The 25,003-nt window shown below is 47.2% G+C and overlaps 1 protein-coding gene across 3 annotated transcripts in view; it reads left to right on the top strand.

Moving 5' to 3' along the window:
* Asap2 (ArfGAP with SH3 domain, ankyrin repeat and PH domain 2) overlaps positions 1-25,003 on the top strand; it is a 150,169-nt gene that overhangs the window by 56,932 nt on the left and 68,234 nt on the right. For all 3 annotated transcript variants that reach the window (XR_004770675.1, XM_027424693.2, XM_027424694.2), the window contains exons 2-3: positions 385-457; positions 15,213-15,358. Coding sequence is in view for 2 of the 3 variants with exons in the window: in XM_027424693.2 (XP_027280494.1) it covers positions 385-457; positions 15,213-15,358 (219 nt within the window). In the remaining variant the exon portion in view is untranslated. The remainder of the gene's footprint in view (positions 1-384; positions 458-15,212; positions 15,359-25,003) is intronic.

Genomic DNA, 25,003 nt, shown 5'->3' with positions numbered 1-25,003 from the left:
TGGCTGTCAGGTGCTCCTTGTGAGGAGGGTCACATGGTAGCCTTGAGACTGCCCTTCCCTTCAAGGGCAGAGGGGCAGACAGAGCTTAGGGACAGTCCAGATGTGGTAGAGGCATGCGTCCAGGTTCATTCACCTGTAGAGTGCTGTGTTCAGCAGGTGGTGTGGGCAGAGGCAGCTTGTATGCTTTAGGTGGTTTTCTGTGAACCAATAAAACTGCTGTTCGATACACTTTGAAAGACAATTTTCCACACCAGGCAAAGACTCAGGCAATAGAAGCAGCCCTGGGGCCTTGTAGTAGGACTCCCAGAAGGTACTCACTGCTGCTGTCTATAGTTACGGTCTGTGTGCAAACATGTTTTAATTCCCATATTCTCTGTATTTTAGGCTTTGGACGTGGACCGGATGGTTCTCTACAAAATGAAGAAATCTGTGAAGGCAATCAACGTGTCCGGTCTGGGTGAGTCTTCACTGTTCCCTCCTGGGGTTAGAGGTGGGGAGGTGGGGGAGAAGATATTGTTTCTCAGTGAAAACACCACGTTTAAAGTCCTCTCTGGTCATCTCCTCCGCTGAACATACAGATTAGAGAGGCTGGGACACCTACTCCAGAAATAGGATTTATTGCCTGTTGTCTGGTTCCCGGACAGTCCTCTTGTTTTCTGTCTGCCACTGTATGTGCCCACTCCATCAGTCTGGGTGACAGAAGCTCCACCTGCTTCTGTTTGGCCTGTTCTGTGAAACATAGCAGGGTTCTCTGCACTTCACTTCTCCTGTTCTTTCCTAGTCTGGGAAGAAAAATGAGTAAACACACAAGCATAATCCACCAAGTTACCAAGAAATATTTGATTGACTTGTACATGCACTGAAGAAAAAAAAAATTCACTTCAGAATTCACTAGGGCGAGCTCAGTTGCTAGACTATTTGCTTAGCACATGAAGTGAAGCCCCGGGTTAGGTTCTTGGTGGGCAGTGGTGCACGCCTGTGATCATAACACGCAGGCAAGTGGAAGCAGGAGGCTCGGAAGTTCAAGGGTCTCAGCTACACAGTGGGTTAGAGGCTAGCCTGGACTACATGAGACACTGTCCCTTGAACTTTTGGCTTAAAGACAGCAGGCTGCGCAGATGGTGGGAGGGCCGTCTCGCACAAATCCTATTAATGAAAGAAAATATTTTTGAAAAGTCACCAAATGTCTGTGTAGTTTCATTTGGAAAAAAGGTGGCAGCTTTCAAAAACCAGAAGTAGTGATGGTAGTAGAGGCCCAAAGGAGGGCTGGTGAGTCCTGGAGCAAATGCTAGCCAGCCTATGGGAGAGCAGCCCTGCTCAGTTAGAGTTTGGATGCCTGCATATGGGCCTAGAGGGGTGTTCAGGCCCCCAGGTATCTGTGCTGTGTCCCCTTTACCAGTGGTGCCTCCTTTTAATCAAGGGTAGTGATTGGAACAGGAGGACAAGATGATGTCAACAGGCTATGGAACAGTCTAGAAGCTTATAACCCCACTCAGAATAGTGTGAGCATGACTGTGGGAGCTACCCTCGGCTCACCCTCAGCACCAACTGCAACAAACCGTGATGGTGGGGAGCCTGAAAGGCTGTCTCCACTGAAGGTGTTTGCATTGCACAGAGCTCTGTAGAAGAATCGAATGCATAGAAGGAGCATGTATGACAAAGGGGATTTGTTAGGGCTTATGCAGTATGGCCTGTGGCTTACAGCTGTCAGCACATCAGAGAGGCTGAGGACCAGGAGATGCTCAGTCTATGAGGCTGGATGCCTAAGCAGCCTGGATCTTGAGCTGAAAGCCTGGAGAATTCCAAAAGAGCTTTTGGTCTTCAGTCTGAGATAGGAGGCCCAAGAAGCTGGGTTCTGGTGTCAGAAGGATAGCACATAGTAGGTACACTCACTCACAGAGGGCCATGTGGGCAGGCCTAAGAACAGCTTTTCCCTTGGACCTCCTTACATCCTGGTCACTGGCAGAAGGTACCACTCACAAAATTAGAAATGGCCTAAGTTAGACCTATGTGATGGACTAGGGTCGGGAGGCTCAGTACATACCAAGAGCCTAGGCTTCACTCTGGTCCAGTAAGAAAGGACAGCCAGATTCTTACATTTGTGTGAAGGACTACAAGGTGGTCCTCTGCTTGGGCCCTGTGCTGCTGAAGGCAAGGCAGGTGCAGTGTTGTCTTTCGAACACTGTGTGTTGTGCTAATCTGGACCACAAACTGCTCCTGCTAGATGACAGGAGGGACCTGCAGGTCAGAGCTATTCCCCAGGGATTGGAAAGGTTTTCTGATATGCTGTTTTCGTGCTGACACAGGGCTGTCATCAGTAGCTGTTCAGTTACAAAGCCACTGCCCACCTTTAGTGTCTAGCATCCTGTTGCTTCTCAGGAGGCTGAGAGCTCACTACTGGGACTGGATGCCCAATTTTGTTGACAAATCCCAGACTTCACAAAGGATCTCCGGAGAGTTTAGTTTTTAAAATTTGGACCCACGTGGGCTTTTTTGAGTTTATAATCTGAAGACTGTTAGACACGTTATATAAAAGGGACACTGTATTTTGGTCAGATTGAAAACAATGATTTTTTTTTTTTTGTCATCACATGTTGAAAAGACTTTAATCAGAGATAAAAAGGAGATTATCTGTCTGGCTGAGGCTGATGGTGCATGTCCGTCTGGAGGCCAGCCATGGTGCGTCTCATACCTGTCTCATTTACTTTTCTGACTTACATTGCTGTGTGCAGACCCTAAACCTCATCCCATTGCCTGTCTTCCTGGAAGCATTTTAGCAATAAAGACACAAACATAACACAGTGTCTGCTTAACATCCAACAGAATTCCCTTTCTTCACATTGGAAATCTGTGGAAGTGAGCTCCATTCGGAGGTGGGAACGCTGAGGGAGGCTGGCAGGAGGGATAGAAACTGGGGGCTGAGCGCAAGGAGACAGAATTCCATCAGGACCACCCGATGGTTTCAGTGGGCAAATGTGAACTGTAAGGGGATGTAACCCTTGATCTTTTCCATGTTCAAGCACTTCTGCAGCTGCAGCTCCATCCTTAGCGGGTGACCTAGGAACCAGTTCCTGCGTATCTTCCGGGCTCAGGCCACCCATGCCCACATGCCCATTCTTTGATAACATCACCATTTCCTGATTGTGCCACTTTTCGGTGTCCCTCCATACACAACTCCATCTGACCAAAATGGTGCTTCTCCCCGAGGCCCCAAGGGCTTTGTTTATGGTCTAAAAGCTTTTAACTGGCAGAGCTAGGAAGTTACACAGTTCTTGGGGACTGGCCGTGCACCTGACCTTGGAGGGGGGACCTTCGGCTTTTGTCATCCTGTACCCACCAACTCCATTATGCCAAGGTGTGAGTCTTTATTTGAGAACAGATGTCATCTACTTGGAAAGGCAACCGAGGAGACCACACTATCCTTTGGTTGTTGACATTGGTCACATCAGTCTGTAGAGTTCCTCTGTGACTCTTACCTTGTGGCTCATTCTTTAGACCTAGTTGGAAATAAGTCAGGCTGGTTGGTGAGGGGCTAAGCGCTAGCTACCACAATGGCTCGGTGCATGGCACCCAGACAACTTCTGCTCCACCCCGTGATTGATGTTAGTGTTGCTGGTCCAGAAAGAGTGGTCCTTTTGCTTATGTTTGGAACAACAGTGAGAACTGAGCATTTGTATCTGCCTTGCCCTATGCCTTTTTCTGTCTCACCCTCCTAAGTGTGTCCTAATTTGTCATGGACTGGCCCCATCTGACCGTTTTCCCAGCCTCATTGCGTCTACTGAGCCTTGGCTACGCCCATTGCTTCTTGAGTATGTGGTGACTTTGTGTGTGTCTCTGCACACTCTCCTGCTTTACTTACCTGGGCGTGACCTTCCCAACCCTACACTGCTTCAGGCTGCAACTTGACAGGGTAAACTTTTCTTGACTCCCATTTCCTCTTGCTTCATGGCATGTTTCTGTCTGCCCAGCAGTTCAGTGGAACGCATATTCTTCCTTCAGATTTGCAGTGGGAAGTGCAGCCTGGGTCCACTTTTCTTTCATTCTGGCTGATGCCTTGGTCAAGGTTCCTTCCCTGGGCTGTTTCTTCTAGAGGTCACCTGTGCTCCTTGACTCTTGGCCCCTTGTATCTACAGAGCCAGCAAAAGGCCAATGGAGTCTTCTTGCAGGTCACTTCTGAGGGTCTGTGCTGGTTGTTACAACGTAATGCCACATATCTGTGGCATGAACACTAGACGGTTATTGGAGTTCTGTAAACTTGAAGTCCCTGATTAGGCTGCTGTCATAGGCTTCTGGGTGGGCCCTCTTGGTTTATAGACAGTTTGTTGGTTTTGAGATAGTATAGCCCTGTCTGGCTTGGAACACGCTGTATAGACCAGAATTGGCTGAGAGCTCACAGGGACCCACCTGCCTGCCTCCACCTCCATGTGCCACTACAGGTGGCCGACAGTTATTTTCTTGGGGTGCCCTCCCTGGCAGGGATACAGGAAGCAAGTGCTCTGGGGTCTCTGCTCATAAGGGTAACTGTGTTGAAGGTCAGAGAATAACTTTTGGAATTTAGTTCTCTCTTTCCACCATGTGGGCCCTAGCAGTGGAACTCGGGGTTGTCAGATTTGATGGCAAGTGCCTTTACCTACTGAGCCATCTGATGGTCCTTAAGCACCCCATTATCTAGAATAATATCACCTCAAATTAGCATGTTTAATTCATCTACTCTTATTTCCTTTTGTCAGGGAGCTTACTATACTCAAGGGTTCTTGGGGTTACAGTGTGGGGGATGGGACATCCTCTCTGTTTCCCTCATCAAATCTCTGAACAATTTTGAGGTTGGTTCATTTTACACTCCTCTAGTGAGCCCCACATTAGTGGGTCCCTAATATTCAGGCGCCGTTAACACTTTAAACGATGCTGTTTGTTGTTTGTGTATCTTTGTGTAGTTTTCACACCTCCAAGCATTGTATACCTTGGCTCCTTGATTAAGCACAAGCTTTTGAGGTCAAGGGTCAAGTCTAGAAGACATCGTTTGTGACAAAGATCTCATAGGTATTAGTCACCAAGAAACCTGGATGGTGGTCCCACCCCAGACATCTGTGGCATTGAGACGGTGAATCACTCTTTGAGCCTTAATTTCTTCACCTGCCAGTTGGGATGTTAATGTCCTTCCTTGTATTGTTGGTGAGTTAACATGACCAAATGGCAGGAGGATTCTGGATACACACAGGGCAACCAAGGCAGTTGCTTCAGTGTTCCTGAGTGCCGGGTCTTGGTTGGCAGCTGCATATAGGTGCCCAACAAATCCCAGTTGTAGAATGCCAGGCTTCCACTGTGGGTTCTTAACACTGCCCTCCTAGTATAGAAGGAAAAAAAAAAAAAAAAAACCAGTGTTTTTCAGTCCAAGCAGTGTCCATTACTAAGGCAGACACTATCTGCTCTGTGAGGGTTTCTGTGGGTTTGTATGGAAGCAGCTCGTGAGATGCTTTGGAGAAGGGATTAGCAAACCAAGTCCAGCCACCTGTGTTTAATAGCTTATGAACTAATAAATGGTTTTTTATTCTCTTACTCCATATGTACGGGAGAACTTCAGTATTGCTTCTTAGCACACAAACTTGTTTTTGTTTGTTATTTCTTTTTGTCTTTCTTTCTTTCTTTCTTTCTTTCTTTCTTTCTTTCTTGCTTTCTTGCTTTCTTGCTTTCTTGCTTTCTTGCTTTCTTGCTTTCTTGCTTTTTTTTTTTGAGACAGGGTTTCTCTGTGTAGCCCTGGCTGACCTGGAACTCTCTCTGTAGACCAGGGTGGCCTGAACTCACTCACAGAGATCCATCTGCCTCTGCCTCCTGAGTGCTGGGATAAAAAGCATGAGACACCAGACTGGCTTTTTTCCTCCCCCCCCCCTCACCAATCCTTGCTTAAAAGCAATGTTTCTGAAGGTCCTACAGCAGTGGTTCTCAACCTGTGGGTTGCAACCAGTATGGTAAACCTCTGTCTCCAAAAAAAAATTTACATTGAAATAAAATTACAATTATGAAGTAGCAAAGAAAATAATTTTGTGATTGGGGGTCACTACAACATGAGGAACTGTGTTAAAGGGTCAAAACAGTAGGAAAGTTGAGAACCACTGCCCTAGGGAAATCTGGTTAAAACCATGGCTGGGCCCCACCTGTGGAGTTCCAGGTTTGACAGGTCTGCTAGGAACTTCAGTGTTTGCTAATTAAACAGTGCCCCAGGGATAGAACTGGTCCATGAGAAGTCAAGTTGTACTGGACCAGGAAGGCATCAGTACTTGCCCTATACCTACTAAGCACTGAGTTTCTTATGCAATAGCAAGTAATTATGCTCTTCTCAGGGATGGCCTTTTGTGGAACGTCTAATGGACAGATTCTCTAAAGTGGTTTTTATGATGATTTGTTAAAACTGTTTCTAACTTTTCCCCACTCATTGGACTGCTACCCAGCCTCTTAAAAAAAAATAAACAAACCCTAGTTTACATTTATTTTAAAACTCTTGCTCTTTAAATTTCCCAAGTTCTGCCTCAGTACAAAGGTGTTTTTCTCGGTGCTGGGATGTTGAAGCTGACATTTTTCATCTGTGTTTGACACATCAGCGGGTGGGAAAATTCATCTCCATCAAGGAGGAAGCAACGGCAGACTTTCATTTTCACTTCTAGAGCTGCTGCAATTCCAGTGTTCTTAGGGTGAGTTAGAATCCTCTTTACCTGGGAATCTGAAGGCCCTGGAGGAAACTGTCACATACCCAAATAAAAAGTGCAGAGGAGGAAATGCTAATTTTAGCTGCACTTTAACTGTCCTCACCTACTGAAGAAAATGAGGCTTCAAGACTCCCCCCCCCCTCTTTCATGTGTGGTATGTGGGTGTTTGTGTGCGTATGCATGTGTGTGTGCATGCATGTATGTATTTGTGTGTGTGCCCGTGCATCCTTGCACCCACATGAGCAGGAGTTTAGAGGACAACATGTGGGGTTTGTTCTCTCCTTCCACCACGTGGGTCCCAGGGACCGAATTCAGGTCATTGCCACCTGCTGCGTGACCTCGGGGGGGGGGGGGCTGAAAATGGACACACAGAGTTTTCGGGAATCTTTGGGCAGTGCACATCTCTGAAATAAAAATCTCTGTGTGGAAAGATATCCTTGCAAAAGATGTTCATTGCTTTGTTGCCTTGCCTATCATGCTGCAAAACCAGCACCTCCCAAGACAAAACATGGACGGGCTGCTTGAGATGACAGGTCTGTACAGCAGGAAGGAGAACGATTAACAATGAAATTCAAGACACAAAGTCTATACACACATTTCTGTGATTAAAAAGAAACATTGAATAGTAACACCGTAAAGTGGCATATACTCTGCTGGCCTTTGTAAGCTTGATGGTGGTATAGTAATGATAACAAAAATCACACATTTATGTGTCTTCTATAGGCCACACAGTGGGCTTAGTAAGCACCTCTCATATTGTCGTCTCTATAGCAACACTGACTTAGGTACTGACCTTTGGCAGGCGGGGTAGCTGGTGTACAGTTAGGGCATGATAAACACCAGCAGAAAGCCTCCTGCATGCAGCTCCAGCCCAAGCCTGACAATCCTATGAGCAACCTGTAGGTGGTTTTGGCTGGTCATGAGCTCAGTAGGAGGCTGTACTTGCCTCAGGTGACCTCAGGGGAGTGTGAAGGTCATTGTTTCATTGAGTTATAAGAAGATCCTTGGAGTCTGAGGGCCAGAGGAAGCTCATCTTAGAGGGATGCTGGAGAATCTGGGACTTTCTGTTTTAGAGGGGAGAAGACGTGTGAGACAGGGTTTCTCTGTGTAGCCTTGGTTTTCCTGGAACTCACTCGGTAGACCAGGCTGGCCTGGAATTTAGAGAATAGCCTGCCTCTGCTTCCCGAGTGCTGGGATTAAAGGTGCACATGATTTGCTTTTTCCTAAAAGATGGTTTCATGAGGACAGGATTTGACTTAAGTATGTGGCAAAGGTAATTTCGAGCTGCTCCTTGGAAGGTTCTAGCAGCAGGTTGGAGAAGAGGTGATGGCAGGGATTGAAGTCTGGTGGAGTTTCCAGTTCCAGGTTCTGGCTGCTAGCCCACTGCCTCTGGTGGTTCAGTACAATGACTGGAATGCATGCTGGTGACTAGCAGAGGGAATCCTGTCGGCAGTGATTGGTGTGTTAATCACAGGAACATCAAGCCTGTGGTTTAGCCTGTGAGCATTGGCCTGAGTCACACTTGTGGGTGTAGTTCTGATTGGTGGGAAACTGAGTCTCATCTGGGCTCGGGCTTCTTCATTTCAGGCTTAATGGGATATGCGTACCCCCCAAGTTCTCTATATCAAAGGTGCCTGGAGAGGCAATCTAGAACATTCTTGTGAATTTGATCTGTGCCTCCGAGAGCCAGGTAAAGAACCATTGGTGGTGCAAACTGTCACTTCCCAGGTAGACACTGTCACCAGCACTGTTTACCTTTAATGTGAGGCACAGGCCAGATCACCTGCAGAGTCCGAACCTGTCCCCTCAGCTGGTAGATCTGCCAGAACTGCTGTGAGATGGAACCACACTCACCTGTGTGGTTGGCTCTGTAGCAGTGCAGCTTTTGAGTGAGGCTTTGAACTTTGCCTTTGGAGGTGCTATGATTGTCCCTCACCAGACCCCAGGAGTTGACCTGGATCCTTGGCAAGTGGCATGGTAGACTGTCTCACCAAGTCATCATTATAATGGGAATTGTATCCCCTGGTGGATGGAATAAAACCAAAAGGGAAAAGGCGAAAAGCAACTTGAGTAGAGAACACATGCTGCCCTGTAGCTCATTGCATTGCTTGGCCAACACGAGGGCTTCCTCCGGTAAAGGATGCGATTGGATGTAAAATTTGTCAAAGTTTCTAATCGCCTAAAGACATGTGCAGCAAAAGTCCTTTCCCTTCCCAACTTGGGCCACAGGACACCTGGGAATTACAGGCTTGGGGAGAGCTGGCTGCTGTGCCCTAACCTGGGCTCAGAGCAGATTTGGGATCAGGCTGCTCTAGCCAGAGAGTCACTGGATAAGTCAGGCAGCACCGAGCTCATCTTCAGTCGCATCCTGTCCTGGGTTCTCAGGAGGAAACTGCCGGAAGCCTTTGTGGCCTCCAGTGCTGGAGGATTTCCTCTTTTCCTGACAGTGCAGTTCCTGCTTTCACCGTCACTGTGAGTTGTTTTAACACGTTTGTGCTGTCAGATTAAAGCTTTTGTCATTGCACTGTTTCTACCTCACCTCTCCCCAGCCTATTTTTTCTTCCAATTTTTTTTTTTTTTTGATTGAGATGTGGATCTCATTGAATAGCCCAGGTTTGCCTGGTATTCTCTACGTAGTTCAGGCTGGCCTTCCAACTCACAGTGATCCTTCTGCTTCAGCCTCTCCAGTGCTGGGATTATAGGCACGAGCCACACCTAGCTCCCAGTCTACCGTGTGTGTGTGTGTGTGTGTGTGTGTGTGTGTGTGTGTGTGTGTGTGTGTGTGTGTGTGTGTGTGTGTGTGTGTGTGTGTGTTCAGAGTGCATGTGGAGGCCAGCATGGCATAGTTGTCTTCCTCTGTTGCCTTGAGACAACTAAACACTCTCACTAAATCTGAAGCTTGCCCTTTTTGTCCAGGCTGGCCAGCCATCGGGTTCTTGAGGTGTGGGCTCCACCCCATCTCTACCTCCTGGTAGTGGGGCTCCGTGTATGCATGGCCATACCTGGCTTTTTACGCTGATGCTAATGATTTGAACTTAGGTCCTTGTACCTGCAGGGCAGTCGTTCTTACCCACTGAGACATCTTTCTGGACCTCCCTCCCCAACACGCCTCATCCATCTTCTTAACACAGGTTTTATGACCCTTTAAATTACCTTGAGTTCTTTCTATTAGGGGGAGCACTTCATTATCTGGTCCCAGGGGGCCCTCCATCGATAGTTGCCTTGTACATAACAAGCCTGTGACTTTCTGAGCTCCAGCCTTTCTGTTTGCTTGGAATAGATTTAGTTGAGCTTTTTTTCTCTGGCAGAGGCTTGCTGCTTGAGGGTGAGGCCTGTTACAGGAATCTTTATTCATTAGCATCCTAGGCTTCCCGCATGGCTTGGTTTTATTCTCTTAGATGATGGGTGCTCAGGGCATATAGTTTGAAAAACACTCATAGACCTTGATGCTTTTGGTACCCAGAGCCTATATTCTAAAGGGACAGAAACCAGACTCATGACAGTCAGGTCATGGATCGTACAGATCCATTAGTGTTCTGATGGAAGCTTCACCCCAGCCCCTGGCATCCATTACCTGAAGGGTCTGTAGTGTTCTGGTGGAAGTGTCACCCAAGTCTTCCTCCCCCATCTCTCTCCAAACCCTGCTGCATCTAAGAAAGCCTGTCAAATGATGGCCCCTCCCCCAGAGATGATCAAGACCACACACACAGGGTATTTAAACTGTCCCCCAGAAAACAGAGAGGTGGTTTTTCAGGTCTCTCCCATTTCCTCGCTAGGGGGCTGGAAAATCATCTGGGAGCGGTGTAGTCATTAAACATGGGCTTTTTCTGATTTGGTTTGTTGTGGTCTGATTTGGATTGCTGCATTGGCAGAGAGGTTTACCGGGTACAGAAACTTTTCAGTCAGCTCTGCCCCTTCACTTGACTTCCAGTGCACTGTGAGCAGTAGGAGTAACACACACACGCACATCACACACTCACATAATATACACACATCACACTCACATAACACACACATCACACTCACATAATATACACACACATCACACATAATACACATCATACACCCCACACATGCACACATTACACATGCTAACACATCATACACACTCATACATCACACACATTCACCACACACACTCACATATCACACACATTACACACACATCACACACACACACACACACACACTCACAAATAAAAATTAAAGATAAACCTTTAAAAGCCAACCGTGCTGTCCCTTGGCCAGCTCAGCCTTGTTGGCATTGTAATTTCCCATTTCCAGTTTGTAAATTGCTTTGTATGCAGCTCTATTAGCCTCTGCTTCCCCCTTAGATAGATGGATGAAAGTGGGCTTCTCTCTAGGGTGGCACAAGCATTTTCTCAGCTTTATTACAGACCGCCAGGCTGTCAGCTGGAAGGTTGTTTGCAGTCCTTCATCTGGGCCTGACCCTAGAAATAAATTCTAAAGCCATGCCTCCCCTGGGCCAGGACATGGCCTGTAGGAAGTGAGATACCTGAGAGAGTTTCCTTACTTACTCCCTTAGAAACTGTGCTTCAGGTTAGATCTGAAACCGGGTGACATGTCAGGCTGAGGCTATGACCTCACCTTTGGAATATCTTTATGTGAACATGCAGTACACATAATATTAATCATGTCGTCTGGGGAGTGTCTCGCAGTGCTGCTAGCATGGGGAATGAGTGTCTCCCTGGATGCTCCCCTCACCAGCTGTCTGGGTGGTTCGAATGTGCCGACTCAGCGGATGCTTCTCAGCCAGACTCCAGGTGGCCATGGTCTTTCTTGTGTGGAGCTGGGGCTTGCAGTAGCCCTGGGGTGAAGCAGAGGTTGGGGCCAGGCTGGTGCATGAACTCTCCACCTCGTTTTCTTCCTCATCGATGATGCCATTTTGAGCTGTTGGCTTGAAGTGGAAGGGTGTGACCTTTGTTTTAGCCTAGAGCAGAAGGCAGGGACAAATGTGCCAGCAGTTCCTGGGGTGGAAGGAGATCATTGGGCCAGGAGTCAGGAAGCCAGAGGTCTGCTTGGGCTCCGCCATTCTCTGTGTGACTTGATGCAGTTGCTGTCTTCCCTGGGCCTTGGCTTGCTCTCTGGAAAGGGAGGGCTAGGGCGGGTCCTTTCTCAGCATCCTTAGGACAGGACAGGGTAGTGGATATGGATGGAGAGGAGACGTGCTGTTGGTTTGAGTTTCAGAGTTGAGAGCTGGATGCGGGCATGTTGACTCTGAAAGACATGTTAATAACCATTGAACACATGAAACTCCCTGTTTCCCCCTGGTGATTCATTCCCGTCCTTGGAACCTTTGTCCCAATGTCCCCTTCTTGGTGCCTAGCATTAGTAGTGATCAGTGTGTTCACTGACGTCTCTTTCCCTAGGCATTTATATCTGCTCCCGTGAGCATGCTTGTCCTTGGTCCTACTCTAGTGCACCGCCATTCTTCTGTCGCTGTGCTGAAAGTAATGAATGAAGTATCTGAATTGAAGATGGAGGTAGTTAAAAACCGTGTCAGCAGTTGGAGGTTAATTGGTTGTGGCGAGCTCCCCTGCCATCCTTTGTTGCTCTGTGCTGGTGACTTGCAAAGAGCTGCCTTTGCCTTTTTAGATCCAATAGTTTTTTCTTAAATCACATTCTTAGGGCCTTCTCCTTGATATACATATTTAAAATAACACTCAGGTAAGCCTAGAAGCACAAGACAAAACCTAACTCCATGTGTGCTTAGGCTTCGTGATAGGTTCCCGTGTTGAGTGTACCCTAGTTCATTCATCTCCTGAATTGATTGGGTTCTGTGCTGAGGTATGGGGAACAGGAACGTATTCAGAGAGAACCGGGAGGAAACAGAGCCTCATCCTGAGGTGGCTCATGCAGTTCAGATTCCCATCTCCTGGGGTCTCCCAGAGGAGAGATTCTTGGCTCAGCATCCTAAGAACTAGAACAGAAGATGTATTTGAAGCAGGGGGAGGTGAGAGAGTGAGTATCCTGTAGAACAGCTCTCAGTTCTGTAAATAAAAGCTGATAGATTCATTTTGGGATCTTTCCAGAAACTTTATTCCCAGGCTATTTATTTTAGGTTCCTATTTTAAGGTTTGTTTTTTTGGCAAACAAACCATAAAGGATTGGAGTGCTCTCAATTCTTAGTAGGGAAACTTCCAACTTGGGGGGGGTGATCTGGAGCAATCAATTACCATGCTCATGGGCTAGTTGGCTGTTCTCACAGTGGGCACTGCCCCAGGCAGCCCAGGAAGACAAAAATGCAGGGCATACAGTCTGGATTGAGATACCACACACACACACACACACACACACACACACACACACACACCCTTTGGACATCACTGGGCTGTGTTTCCAAGCAGACCCCAGACCAGAGAAGCAACAGAAGTTGCTTCCTGTCTTTCACACCCAGTGGGTATGACCAGTACCAGATATCTGCTGTGGCCATCAGCTGTGGCTGAAACCACATTGGGCCTGCCTATGTCTTGCCTGGCAACTTTGAGATAGTTTATTTTTTTTTATTTTTTTTTTAAGTATGTAGTTTGGGAAGTTCTGCTCTTCCCATGTATTAAAGTCATACATACATACATGCAAAGGGATTTTTAAAAAAATATTATTTATTTATTTATTTATTTATTATGTATACAACATTCTGCTTCCATGTATATCTGCACATCAGAAGAGGGCACCAGATCTCATAACGGATGGTTGTGAGTCACCATGTGGTTGCTGGGAATTGAACTTAGGACCTTTGGAAGAGCAGTCAGTACTCTTAATCTCTGAGCCATCTCTCCAGCCCGCAAAGGGATTATTGATCTGCCTGTGAATGAAAAGGAATTTAAAAAAATCTAAAAATTGTGTCCTTGTAGTTTTAGCAAGGTGAACTATTTTCGATTTTTAAAATGTTATTTATTATTGTGTGTAAGTACATGCATGTTGCAGCACACATATAGAGATCAGAGGACAGCTGTGTGGAATCCATTCTCTCTTCCCACCTTTGCACAGGATCTGGGAATTGAACCCTGGCTGTTAGGTTTGCATGGAAAGCACTTTTACCCGATGAACTATCTTGCTGGCCCAAGGTGAGCTATTTTTAGATATGAAAAACCCATGTGGTGGAGAAGGGAGGAACAGGCTGGGGAATCAGACACATTTAGGGTGGAAGCAGTGCTATTCTGCAGCTTTGTTTACTGGGATTGGTTATTTGATCTCTTTGAGCCCCAGTTTCCTAGCGATGTAGAGGAAAGTTTGAAGTGTAGAAAAACAAAGCAGTTTATACTCCATAAAGATGTCTTTTGCCACTGTTACTGCAGTGTGTGGTGGTGGTTGTTCTTATCTTACATTGAATCTGTGTATTCTAACACCAGAGGCCAGTAGGCCTCTGTCGTTCATGAAACAGACTAGTCACACAGATATCCACTGGCAGCCACAGACCTGGGGTCCAGATATTCTTAGGGCTCCTCTTGTGATACCAGCACATTTCATGAGGGTGTGTGTGTGTGTGTGTGTGTGTGTGTGTGTGTGTGTGTCTTGCTTGCTCTGTATAGTCTAAATTTTAATTATCTAGAATTCTTGGGCCTCTTTGTGGAGCTTCCCCTACCCCAGTGTGGAGAGTTGAACCTCAGGGATTTGTACGTGCTAAATAAGCACTGCCACTGGGCAACATCCCCAGCCCTGGAATGCTTTTCAAAACAGAAAGACTAGGCATCAAAATTTAATTTTCTCCAGTGTTTGCAGGTCCACATTTAGCCTCCCCACAAATTCCCAGGTGCCACTGGAGGCCAAGGACACAGTTCCTCCTAAGCATGTTCAGTGGGTGAGAATAGACTTACTTGACAGTTTCAGTGTGACATGTGAGTAGATGGAGAGGAGAGGTACAAACTCAGACACCCAGGGCATGGGATAGTCTTTAGAGTGACAAGAGAAAGGGTAAGTGGATTGAGTAAGCTGGAGCTAGGATGGCAGGGTCTTGGACAGAGGAGATACACAACAGAGACACCGAGGAACAAGCTGGCTCTCATGGACCAGCCTTGGCTTCAGAGAGCACATAGTCCTTCTGTAAGAGGTGACAGTGGTGTGTATCTGTGACCAAATGTCCTGAGATTTAGTGGGGGACAAGATGGTTGGCATTGTCTACATTTCTAAGAGGGGCTAGAACCCCCTCTTAGACCAGTGGGTGGTGATGGGCTGAGGAGGATTCTGGGAAACAATGTGTAGATGGGGTAGCTGAGAGTCTTCCAGTGTGCTGCAGACAAGGGGACCTGATGGGATGTTTTCTCTCATGTCCCTGGCTGCTTCTTTGGGCACAGTGATTTGATTTTGGACTAGTAGCGATTATTTCTGCTCCTGCAACCTGACTTTTTGTGTGTGTGTGTATTCTGAGGGTGTTCTCCATGTTCAATTCCCGGGACTTGTTTGGTCTTGTTTGTGACCAAGAAGGACCTGGCTATCCAGGACAGGACTGCTGGGTAGGTACCTTAACAGCTCCTCCATTTGCTCTTGCAGCGCACGTGGAAAATGAGGAGCAGTACACCCAGGCCCTGGAGAAGTTCGGTGGCAACTGTGTATGCAGAGATGACCCAGACTTAGGAAGTGCGTTTCTGAAGTTCTCTGTGTTCACCAAGGAGTTGACAGCACTCTTCAAAAACCTGGTCAGTGTTCACTGTGTGTACCTGTGGTGTATGAAATGCCTGTAATGCCGCCCTGAGAAGATGGCCCAACAGCCAGCCAGCCAGCCAGGATGGCTAGGTTCTAATAATCTAGGGAGATATTCTCTGGCTCTTGCAGAGTCTAAAATAACTATACTTGGTAAATTTGGAACTAAGTTTACAGTTAACTTTTTTTTTTCTTTAATGTGACTTAAATTCAGCCTGACACTTTAAATGCTCAGGTGCAGGATGGAATGGTAAATTCTCTCATCTTCTTCAGGGCCCCTGATTTTAGTTTCTAGTAGTTTTAAAAGTGAAGACTAGTGTGTTCCAGGTGGTGTCTAGTATTCTTTTCTGTGGCTGTGAAGAGACTCCATGATCAAGGCAACTTATAGAAAGTTAACTGGGGACTGGCTGGCTAACAGTCCCATAGGGTTAGCATTCATGACCATCATGGTGGGAGCATGGCAACAGGCAGGTGGGCAGGGCAGGCAGGGCAGGGCAGGGAGGGCAGGGCAGCAGCAGGCAAGCAGGGTGCTGGAGCAATAGCTGAGAGATCCACATGCCATACAAGGCAGAGAGACAGAGCTAACCAGGAATGATTTGGACTTCTGAAACCTCAAAGCCCACCCTCCATGACACACCTCCTCCAACGAAACCACACCTCCTAATCCTTCCCATACAGTTCCATCAACTTGGGACCAAGCATTCAATATATGAACCCAGGGGGGGCATTCTCACTCAAATACCACATGATAGCAGTGATCCAGGTTCATCATATCTAATAGACTCTTATCTTAGGAAGCAAGGTCACCTATACTCAAAGCCCAGAATTACTATGGATACTTAAAGGATTTCATGACTGAGAGAAAGACCTGGCCCCATGAGCAGGGAAGCACAGGGTGGACACCTGTGGCCATTGTTTGGCAGCATGGGGGTGGACCAGCCATTTCTTGTGCTTGCAGCTCAGCACTGTTCCTTCTGTGGGAACAGGATTCTGAAGAAGTGAAGAAGCAGGCGAGAAGGTTTGTGATCCTGCCCTGGTAGGTGGTTGATTCCCCAAGTGGGGTGGCCCCTAGAGATCTCAACAGCATTTCCTTCCTGTTTTTTTCCCCCAGCTTCTCCTAAAGGCTCCAGAAGGCCAGGTCAGGCCTCAGTCATGCTCTCTGTGGAGGTCACAGGCCAGCAAATGTTTTCATTTCTCCTCATTGCTCATCCCAGAGGCAGCAGTGGTGGTGGTTGGTCTATGGGGCTGCATCAGTGGGTGGTATGCAGGGAGTGTGGTATATGAGTTTATTACAGGAAGGGCAGAGAGCAGGATCTTTAGGGTTGTCTCTCTACTCAAGTTCACTTGAAAATACTTTCTTATAAGCAAACAGCTGTCACAATGCTTAGGTTGTTTTGCTTGCCAGTGTGCTTTAACTTGACTGAATTTGAAACCTCTTGGCATTATAAAATTTGTCACTCTTGGTCCTTGCCCCAAACAGTGGCAGGCTGCATGCTGCCTCTTAAAGCCTGCTTCCACCAGGATTGTGGCAGATGTGGTTCAGAAGGGAGGAAGGACCTCCTTTGCATGACCCAGGGTAAAGCTCTCTAGAGATCGATGTGGCAGGTTCCCTAGGGACAAGTCACTGTGCTCCCAGAATTCCAAGTCCCTCAGTGGAGAGTGGCCAGTCAGCTTCTTAGAGCTTGCCTTGTGAGCACAAATAAGCACCCTCAACAGTGAGAGACATGGGGGAAAGAGAGTGATGCAGAGGGCAGAAGACATTAAAGCAGGTGTATATGCAGGGCAATGTCAGAGAGACCTGACGAAACACTGCATATGTAGGGGAGGTGGGGTGTTTCTGGTTGTTGGGGGAGTTGGGGATGTGGGATACTATTAGTATTTGAAACTATAAAATTAAAATCTGGGGACAGCCTGGTCTATGGAGCGAGTTCCAGGCCAGCCTTCAAAGCTACAGAGAAACCCTGTCTTAAACAAACAAACAAACAAACAAAAAAAAAAAAACCTGGGGGCTGAGGAGATGGGCTAGTTGGCATTGGTAGAACGTTTGCCTCATACACATGAAGGTGTGAGTTCGAATTCCCAGGATCCATGTAATTCCGTTGAAGGCAAGATGGGAGGCAAAGCTAGGTGGACCCCTGGAAGCTGGCAAGCCAGCTAGTCTGGCCTACATGGTGAAGTTCCAGAGAAATAAGAAGCCAGGGTTGTATAGAATGAAATCTGAGGACCAACACCCAAAGCACTTGGGCTTCTGCGTTTAAGCATTCTACACACACACACACACACACACACACACACACACACACACACCCCTGACAATACTGTGTAGAACTAATATCTCCTGGAAAACAGATCAAGAACTAAAGGGAAAACATCAATTAGGAAATAGAATAAGGATAAATCCACCCACTAGCCTTGGACGCAGCAGCACCACTGGAAACTAAGATGTGGCAATGCCCTGAAATACTGAGGAAAGAATGGCTCTGCTTGGCCTCAGGCCCAAGCCACTGAGTTTGAGCATAGGATTAAAGATGTTAGCACACACAAGGCTCCAGATAGTTAGGTTAGCATGGGTTAAGTTAGCATGCGTGGCTTCTCCAAAATCCCTGCAGGATGCACTTTAGCAAACGAAGAGGGAGGTAGAGAAAGAGGAAGTGTGGTTCCAATGGAAAGGTGAGCAGTGAAAGTCAATTGAGGAGGATGGAGAGAGCAGCCTGCCCCGCTCAGCTGGGGGAGATGTTGGAGGTGGGTGGGGAGGCACTTGCACTCTCTCCCGGGCAACTAGCTTTTAAAATGTCTGCTCACTCATTTCTGTGGACCTTCTTAGTTTATTTTAGATATAAACTAAAACCAGCCAGGTGCTTTCCCACTTTTTTTTTTTAAGCTCATTTAATCCTCCTTCCAATTCCATAAATCGAGTCAGTTTTACATTTGCTTTATAGCATGGATGACAGAGAGCCCCGATGGTGTACAGAACTGAAATATCTCTATGGAGGATCAGAGCACTTGGCCACTTGGGAGAGTGTACTGCTAATAAAGAAAGGCCACCTGCAATATCCCATACCTTGGGTTCTGAAGTTACTCGTGTAGGCAGCTGCGTAGCTAACCCAAAGCAGTTCTCGCCATCTCTTATTTTCTCTAAAGTGGAGAGCAGAGCAGGGCCTTGGTGCTGTGTTTGGTGCATTTCTCACCGTACTGTGGCTTTGCCACTTGCAGTACTTGAAAACTGTCATGGAGTGCAGTTGCTGTCAGACTTTGTGCAGAATGGAAGTCTCGGAGCATGATGTGGTAAGCATTCATGGTGAGGCAAACGTGTGCATTAAAGATTCTCTGTTTCCTTTGCTTCTGGTGACTGCTGTGCACAAGAACTTGTTCTACTACCTTGTGAACATGGGGTGCATGGCCTTAGCTGTTGAAGGACTGAGCCTGGATTCATGTATAACCCAAACTCATGAGCCTTTCTGATGTTGACACCCATGGAGGCTGCTTGTTGGCGTGTGGGGCCATGGAAGGACGGAAAGTGAGAGAAAGCAAGGCAGGGTTAGATGTGGTAGAGAGACATGCAGACAGCCTGAGGGCTGAATTCCCCGCTGAAAGAACCAACAGTGAGATGGCTTGCCTCACATGGCCAACTTGGAGGCAAACTGAACAAACGAGAAAGGCTTGCAAAGCGCTGATTGGGGTTGTTCCGACCTGGGAACTTATGAAACCTTGCCCTGGGAACTTTGAGGACACATGCCTCATTTTAAGTTTCAGAGCTTTCACTTTGTGAAGTGTGGAGCGTTGGTCTTGTTTTCTAGCAAAGATGAAGACAGAGAAAAATCTTCCATGAGCCTAACTTAGCCTTCACCATGTTGTAGATTGTAGACTCTGTCAGCCATAGGAGTGCTGAGACATGACTGAGCTGACTTGGGGGGTCATCTTTTCGGGGGCGTTGTACTTTCAAAGTCTTGTTTTGGGTCACCTGTCCCATCCCGCTTTTTCAGGGTCTTTGATCTCCCACCGACATTTAAAAAGTATTCAGTATAGTTGCAACTCTCAGCTCTACCTCTTTCCAAAAAGAATAATAATTACCACCTGCCTGTTTGGAGGTCTGGTAGGATGCTTCCGAAGCAATTGGAACAGACAGCTCCAGGGAAGGCCGACTTAGTATGAAATGAGTTTTTCCTCCTAACAAGGTGAGACTCTCACCCTTAAAAAGCCTGAACCATCGGGGCAGAACAAAGGGAGAAAGCAGGCAGCTTCAGAACTCTATCTAATGTGGTGACATTAAACAGGTCGCAAAGGCATCATCCTCTTTGCGACTCTGTCCTCCTTCTCAGACACGCATGAGAATTTTGGAGAGATTTCCGGAGGACCACTTCCATGTTGAGATTTTAATGACAAGCTTCAAACCAGGACAGATTTCTGCAAGGTCAGCTGCAGATAAATGTTCCCCTCCTAGGAATGGAAAGTAGAGGACTTCACAGACTCAGAACCTGCTCAAGTGAAGACCAGAGACCATCAGAACAGGAGCCAGGGAGGCAGGACTGAGGGCAGTTACAGTGTGAGAGCCGCAGGACCCTGAGCTGAGGAATTTCCACTCTCTCATACCAAAAGAGGAACAAGGAGCTCCACCAAGCATCTCCTCCCTTTGTCATCATTGCTCTATGCAGCCTGGAATTAGAAGACACCATAGCTGTGAGTGAGGCCAGCTAATAGGCTCTGTGTGGAGGAGCAGCAGCAAGTAGCTTTAGTATGTGATCTGCCTGGCAGAGGGTGGCTCCACCTCTCCTACTGTTGCTTCCTGAATGTTGGGATTGAAGGTGTGCACCACCATGACAAAGTCTGAGAAAGTGGGTAGCACTGTGGTGGGAGGGAATAGGTGGCCTAGGCTATCCTGTCACAGGGAGGAGAGCTGAGACAAGGCCTAGGACCAAGTTGGGCACTTGCTGTATACAAGCTGGTGCTGTATGGGCCATGTCGTCTGTCTTTTATGAACACCTACTGTGTGCTTTGTAGGCCACTAGCATTGTTGGAGTCCTAGGAGCCTTGAAAGCTGTTCTTCTTTTGTTGTGGTATGAAAGTTGGTGATATTTTTGGCAGCTGGCTTCATTTTGGTCTTTGGGTTAAAGATCAAGATCAGTGTGGGTTTTCCCTCTCCTTTTTGATTAAATCAATATATCAAGGTGACTCTGCTGCCAGTGAGACAGGATAGAGAACATCTGCCCATTAGGCTTCTCCATGTAGATAGGAACTCTGTGTGTGTGTGTGTGTGTGTGTGTTAGATAGATAGACTAAGGCACCAGCATCCATTGCCCAGGAAGAGTGTCCTCTCAAGAATGAAAGTGGGCCAGATAGTTTGGCTTAGGAAGATTTCCTGGTGTGTATGTGACCAATATCTTACATGCAAGGGGATGGGTCTTAAGGAAGCGTGATGGAGATGGCTCCAGCCTGGCTTTTCTATGAGAGCCATTTTACTCTGGAGGGGCTGAGATGCTTTGAAATGCTCTCATTGTGAAACCATGAAAAGAACTCTGACTTCACAGTTCTTGGCCCAGCTCTACCCGTTCCTAGTTGTATGATTTGGGGACAAGGTGAAGGCCCTAATCTTATTTCCATATCTCTTTGGGGGGGGCAGGACCTATTTCTCAGGATGGTTGTGACAGTTAAATGGGATGCAATGCCCCTATGCCATTTGGTGGCATATTCCAGCCATTTAGTCTTCATAAATTTTCTGCTTGGGTGCCTGTTCTTTCAGACAAGCAACTTTGAGAAGGAACACAGAGAACTCTCCTTTTAGCCCGGCAGGCACACTTCTGCCCAAGGCTTTTGTGTTAGCCATTTCCTCTGCCGAGAGTCTTCTTCTACCCGACTCTCATGGTTCTCTGCCTTGTGTACTTCAAACTCTGCTCAAACATCACCTTGTAAGAAGGACACGCCTAAAGTGAAAGCAACTCGAAAATCCATCAACAGCAGGATGCTGTGTCCATACACTGGAGGCGACCCTAGCATTAAGGAGAAAGGGACCATGGGTACATAGACCAGCATGAATGAATCCCAAGGAAACGATGCTCAAGGAGCCCGATGCAGAGTGCATACTAAAGATTCCACCTCTAAGAAGTGCTGGAAGATGGGCGCTTTTGCTTGGTGACAGGAGCAGGTGAGGGATAACCTAGAGACCTGGAGTGAACACAAGCAATTTTGAGAGGTGACTGGTATTGTACATTGGATATTGACACAATTCCATGGGTGTTACAACCTTCATTTCATTTCCTAACACATTTTTAAAGGTGTGTGGTTTGTGGTATGAGTTACACTTCAGTCGGCCTGCTTAAGAATTTTAAACCAGGTAGCTCTATGGGTTGGAGCATGAGGCAGGTGAGACACTGCTTTGTGGGCGAAGGTGAGGTGTGAAGAGCTAAAGTTAAGGAGTCTTAAGGCCCAAAAGTAAAATAAAGTAGGGTGGGCAGCATGTAAAGGTGGGGTTGGGGGCTGCAGTACCACACCCTTATAGCTATTAGTTCTGGTGTTCAGGGATGTTCTTGACCTCCACTTGACATTTGTCCCTGTCTTGCTGCCCTAGGCACTTCATTCGTACTTAGGAGATTGTAGACTTTTGCCTCCATTGAACTCAGGAAAGACTGGAAGAGGGAAGGAGGAAAAGACTGTAATTTTAAAAGCTTTTCTGTTAGCTAAAAGTAGTTACAGCCTTGATTAAGCGGTCATTGTATTCAGGAGTGCTTGATGCTTCCAAGACATTTTACAACACTAGTTTACAACTGAGGAAAAATGTTCTCAGTGGTTGCCTGAGGTTGAGTTAATCCTTGCCTCAGTGTCTGGGCCAAGGTGTTCGTTTTGGCAGCCCAGTAAAACTTGGCGGTGGAGTGTTTAACAGCTGCCTGTTTTTGGTTGGGGTTATTGAGGCAATGTGAAAGTAAAAGAGAGGAGACAGACCTTTACAGAAGCATGTTGTCTTTAAAGAGAGCGATAAAGGGGAATCTCTCAGGAGTAGAGCCTGCGTGCCCAAGCGGGTAGAGCCTGTTTACCTAAGAGGATGGAGCCTGTGCTCCCAAGGGGGTGGGGCTGTACCCAAGGGGTGGAGCCTGTTTACCCAAGGGGGTGGGGCTGTAACCAAGTGGGTAGAGTGTGTTCAAGGGGGAAAAGGGGGTGGATTGATGAATCTACATATTTGCCATAATATAGTCGGTTATGCCTTTCTTGCTGTTGTCCGTTATTTTGAGGCAGGATCTTGCTAAACAGCTGTGCTAGCTAGTTTTATGTCAACTTGACACAGGCTAGAATCATTGGAGAGGAGGGAGACTTAACTGACAAAATGGGGAGGAAGGTCCAGCCCATTGTAGGTGGAATCACCCCCGGGGCTGGTGGTCCTGGGTTCTGCAATAAGCCATGAGGAGCAAGCCAGTAAGCAGCATCCCTCCATGGTCTCTGCATCAGCTCCTGCCTCCAGGTTCCTGCCCTGCTTGACTTCCTGTCCTGACTTCCTTCATTGATGTTCTATGGTGTAGAAGTGTAAGCCAAATAAACCCTTTCCTCCACAGCTTGTTTTTGGTTGTGGTGTTTCATCATAGCAATAGTAACTCTAACAGTCCAGACTGACTCTGAACTTGGAATCCTTCCATCTCAGCCTCCAGTGTGCTGGGGTCACAGGCACATGTAGGTATGATTCACTTTATACCTGAATCCTAGTGTCCAGATGGTCAGAGGAAGTTTGTTGATTGTCCCACTCTCCGGCCACACCCCATGCTGGGAGCAGTGGAACAATGGTTTTTTAGAACTGACCAGATGCAGGTAGGGCCTGCAAGTGCCAGAAGAAATTCAGAACAGGGAAAGCCCAGGAAGTGATGGTGAGAGGAAGGAGAAGATTGATTTCTGTTGGGAATGGTGGCATTTGAGTTCTGCTGGGAGGGAAATAGTGCTGGACAGCGAGGGCAAGAGAGGACATTGCAACCAGGGGACATATTGGGGACAAGCAGAGTTCAGGAGGCGGAAAGGAGCAGATGAAAAAGTGGCAGATGAGATGCACTGGGAGCAGTTGCCTCATGCACAAATAAGCAGTTTGGTATCCCTTAGCAACATGGTTCTAGGTAAATCTGGTAGGACTGTGAAGGAGGGCTTGGCGTATCCAGGGCCTAGAAGCCTGTGGCAGGGAGCAAGAGACGCAATGCTCTGTAAGGAGAAGGGACACTGACTGAGGCATTGGGGTGGCTGGGACATGGGTGTGATTGTAGAGTACCTGGCAGGCCAAGACTACTTGGCCTAGCATGGCTGTGTGGTGCAGAGCAGAGAGGCATGGGGGACTACTCCTCCCATGAAGCAGCTGAGAGGTGAAGGGAACAAGAGCAAGGATGACTGTGTAGCTAAGAGCTCCCCAAGGTGTCTGCCTTGATCCTTGGCCTTGCAGGAGGGAGGGGTAAGCCTCCGCAGAGCCCTGAGTTCCTGCAGGGTCTTCCTGTCTGTCCACAGTGGAAACCCAGGTGCAATTGCTCCCAGGGATTAATCACAGGCAAAGGCTGGTTCATTACTGTCACCCACAGACCTCACTTTCAACAGAGCCTCGCTGCATTTAAAAGTTGATCCGTTAAAGTTAATCCTCACAGGTCACAGCAGATTTCAGTGTGCCTTGGGCTGATGCCAGGCCCATGACAAATGCTGACTCACCTAATACTAAAGCAACGATTACTCAAAAATTCATTTTGGAAACGACAATTGTTAATGAAACTCTCATTTGGCTGTGTGGGTAGGTTGTTGTTTTTTTTTTTTTTTTTTTTGTTGTTGTTGGTGGTTTGTTTGTTTTGGTTGTTGTTTTTGTTTTTATGCCAGCGTCATTGTACACTTTTGCAGTATTGTGCAAATGAGTTCCAAACTCACCTGAAAATTTCATGTGCTGAGGGCCTAGGAGATGACTCAGCAGGTAAAGATATCTACTACCAATCGAGCCTGAGGACCTGAGTTTATTAATCCCCGGGACCTACAGGGTAGAAGGAGAGAACTGGCTTTCATAAGTTGCCCTCTAACCTTCACACACTTGCCATGGCATCACACTCCTACCCCCACACACAGAGTAACTAAAGTTTATATGCTGATATTACTATCTGGTAACCCACATTCCATTATCTTTTGTTGGGGATAGGGGACTCACTATGTAGTCCAGATGCCCTGGAACTCGAAGAGGTCCCCCTGCCTCTGTCTCCTGAGTACTGGGATTAAAGGCCTGTGCTGCCAAGCCCAGTTATATTCCAAATTATATTTTGAAATGGTGCATATGTTTTATCTCCCTATTCAAGGTAGCTATACTAAAAAGTTAAGTTTCTTTTGCTTGAATACAGAGGTTCTACCATGCTTTCTCCTGTCTCCTGTCCATTCCCTGTGACATAGACATGGGACCTGCTGACATAGTGTGGCAGAGGTTGTGCTGATGTGGAGGGTGGGGTAGCTGAGCCCAGGAGGGAGGAAGCAAGTGTGTCTCAAGCTTATATCCACGTGGGAAGGCATCTTGGGGTTCGGGCCTCCCCTCTGTGCTTCCAGGCTGGAGCTTTACTGGTCACACTTAGCTCACATTTGAGGTACCCTTGAAGCAGCCCTGCTTGCCCATGGAGAACCCTGAGTGTGCCAGGAGGTTTCGACTCCCTAAGACTTGTTCC

The sequence above is a fragment of the Cricetulus griseus genome, chromosome 7, assembly GCF_003668045.3.
Source record: "Cricetulus griseus strain 17A/GY chromosome 7, alternate assembly CriGri-PICRH-1.0, whole genome shotgun sequence".
In the NCBI taxonomy this organism is placed as follows: Eukaryota; Metazoa; Chordata; class Mammalia; order Rodentia; family Cricetidae; genus Cricetulus; species Cricetulus griseus.
Note: the sequence above shows the minus strand (reverse complement) of the source record. Positions and strands in the feature narration are given on the sequence as shown.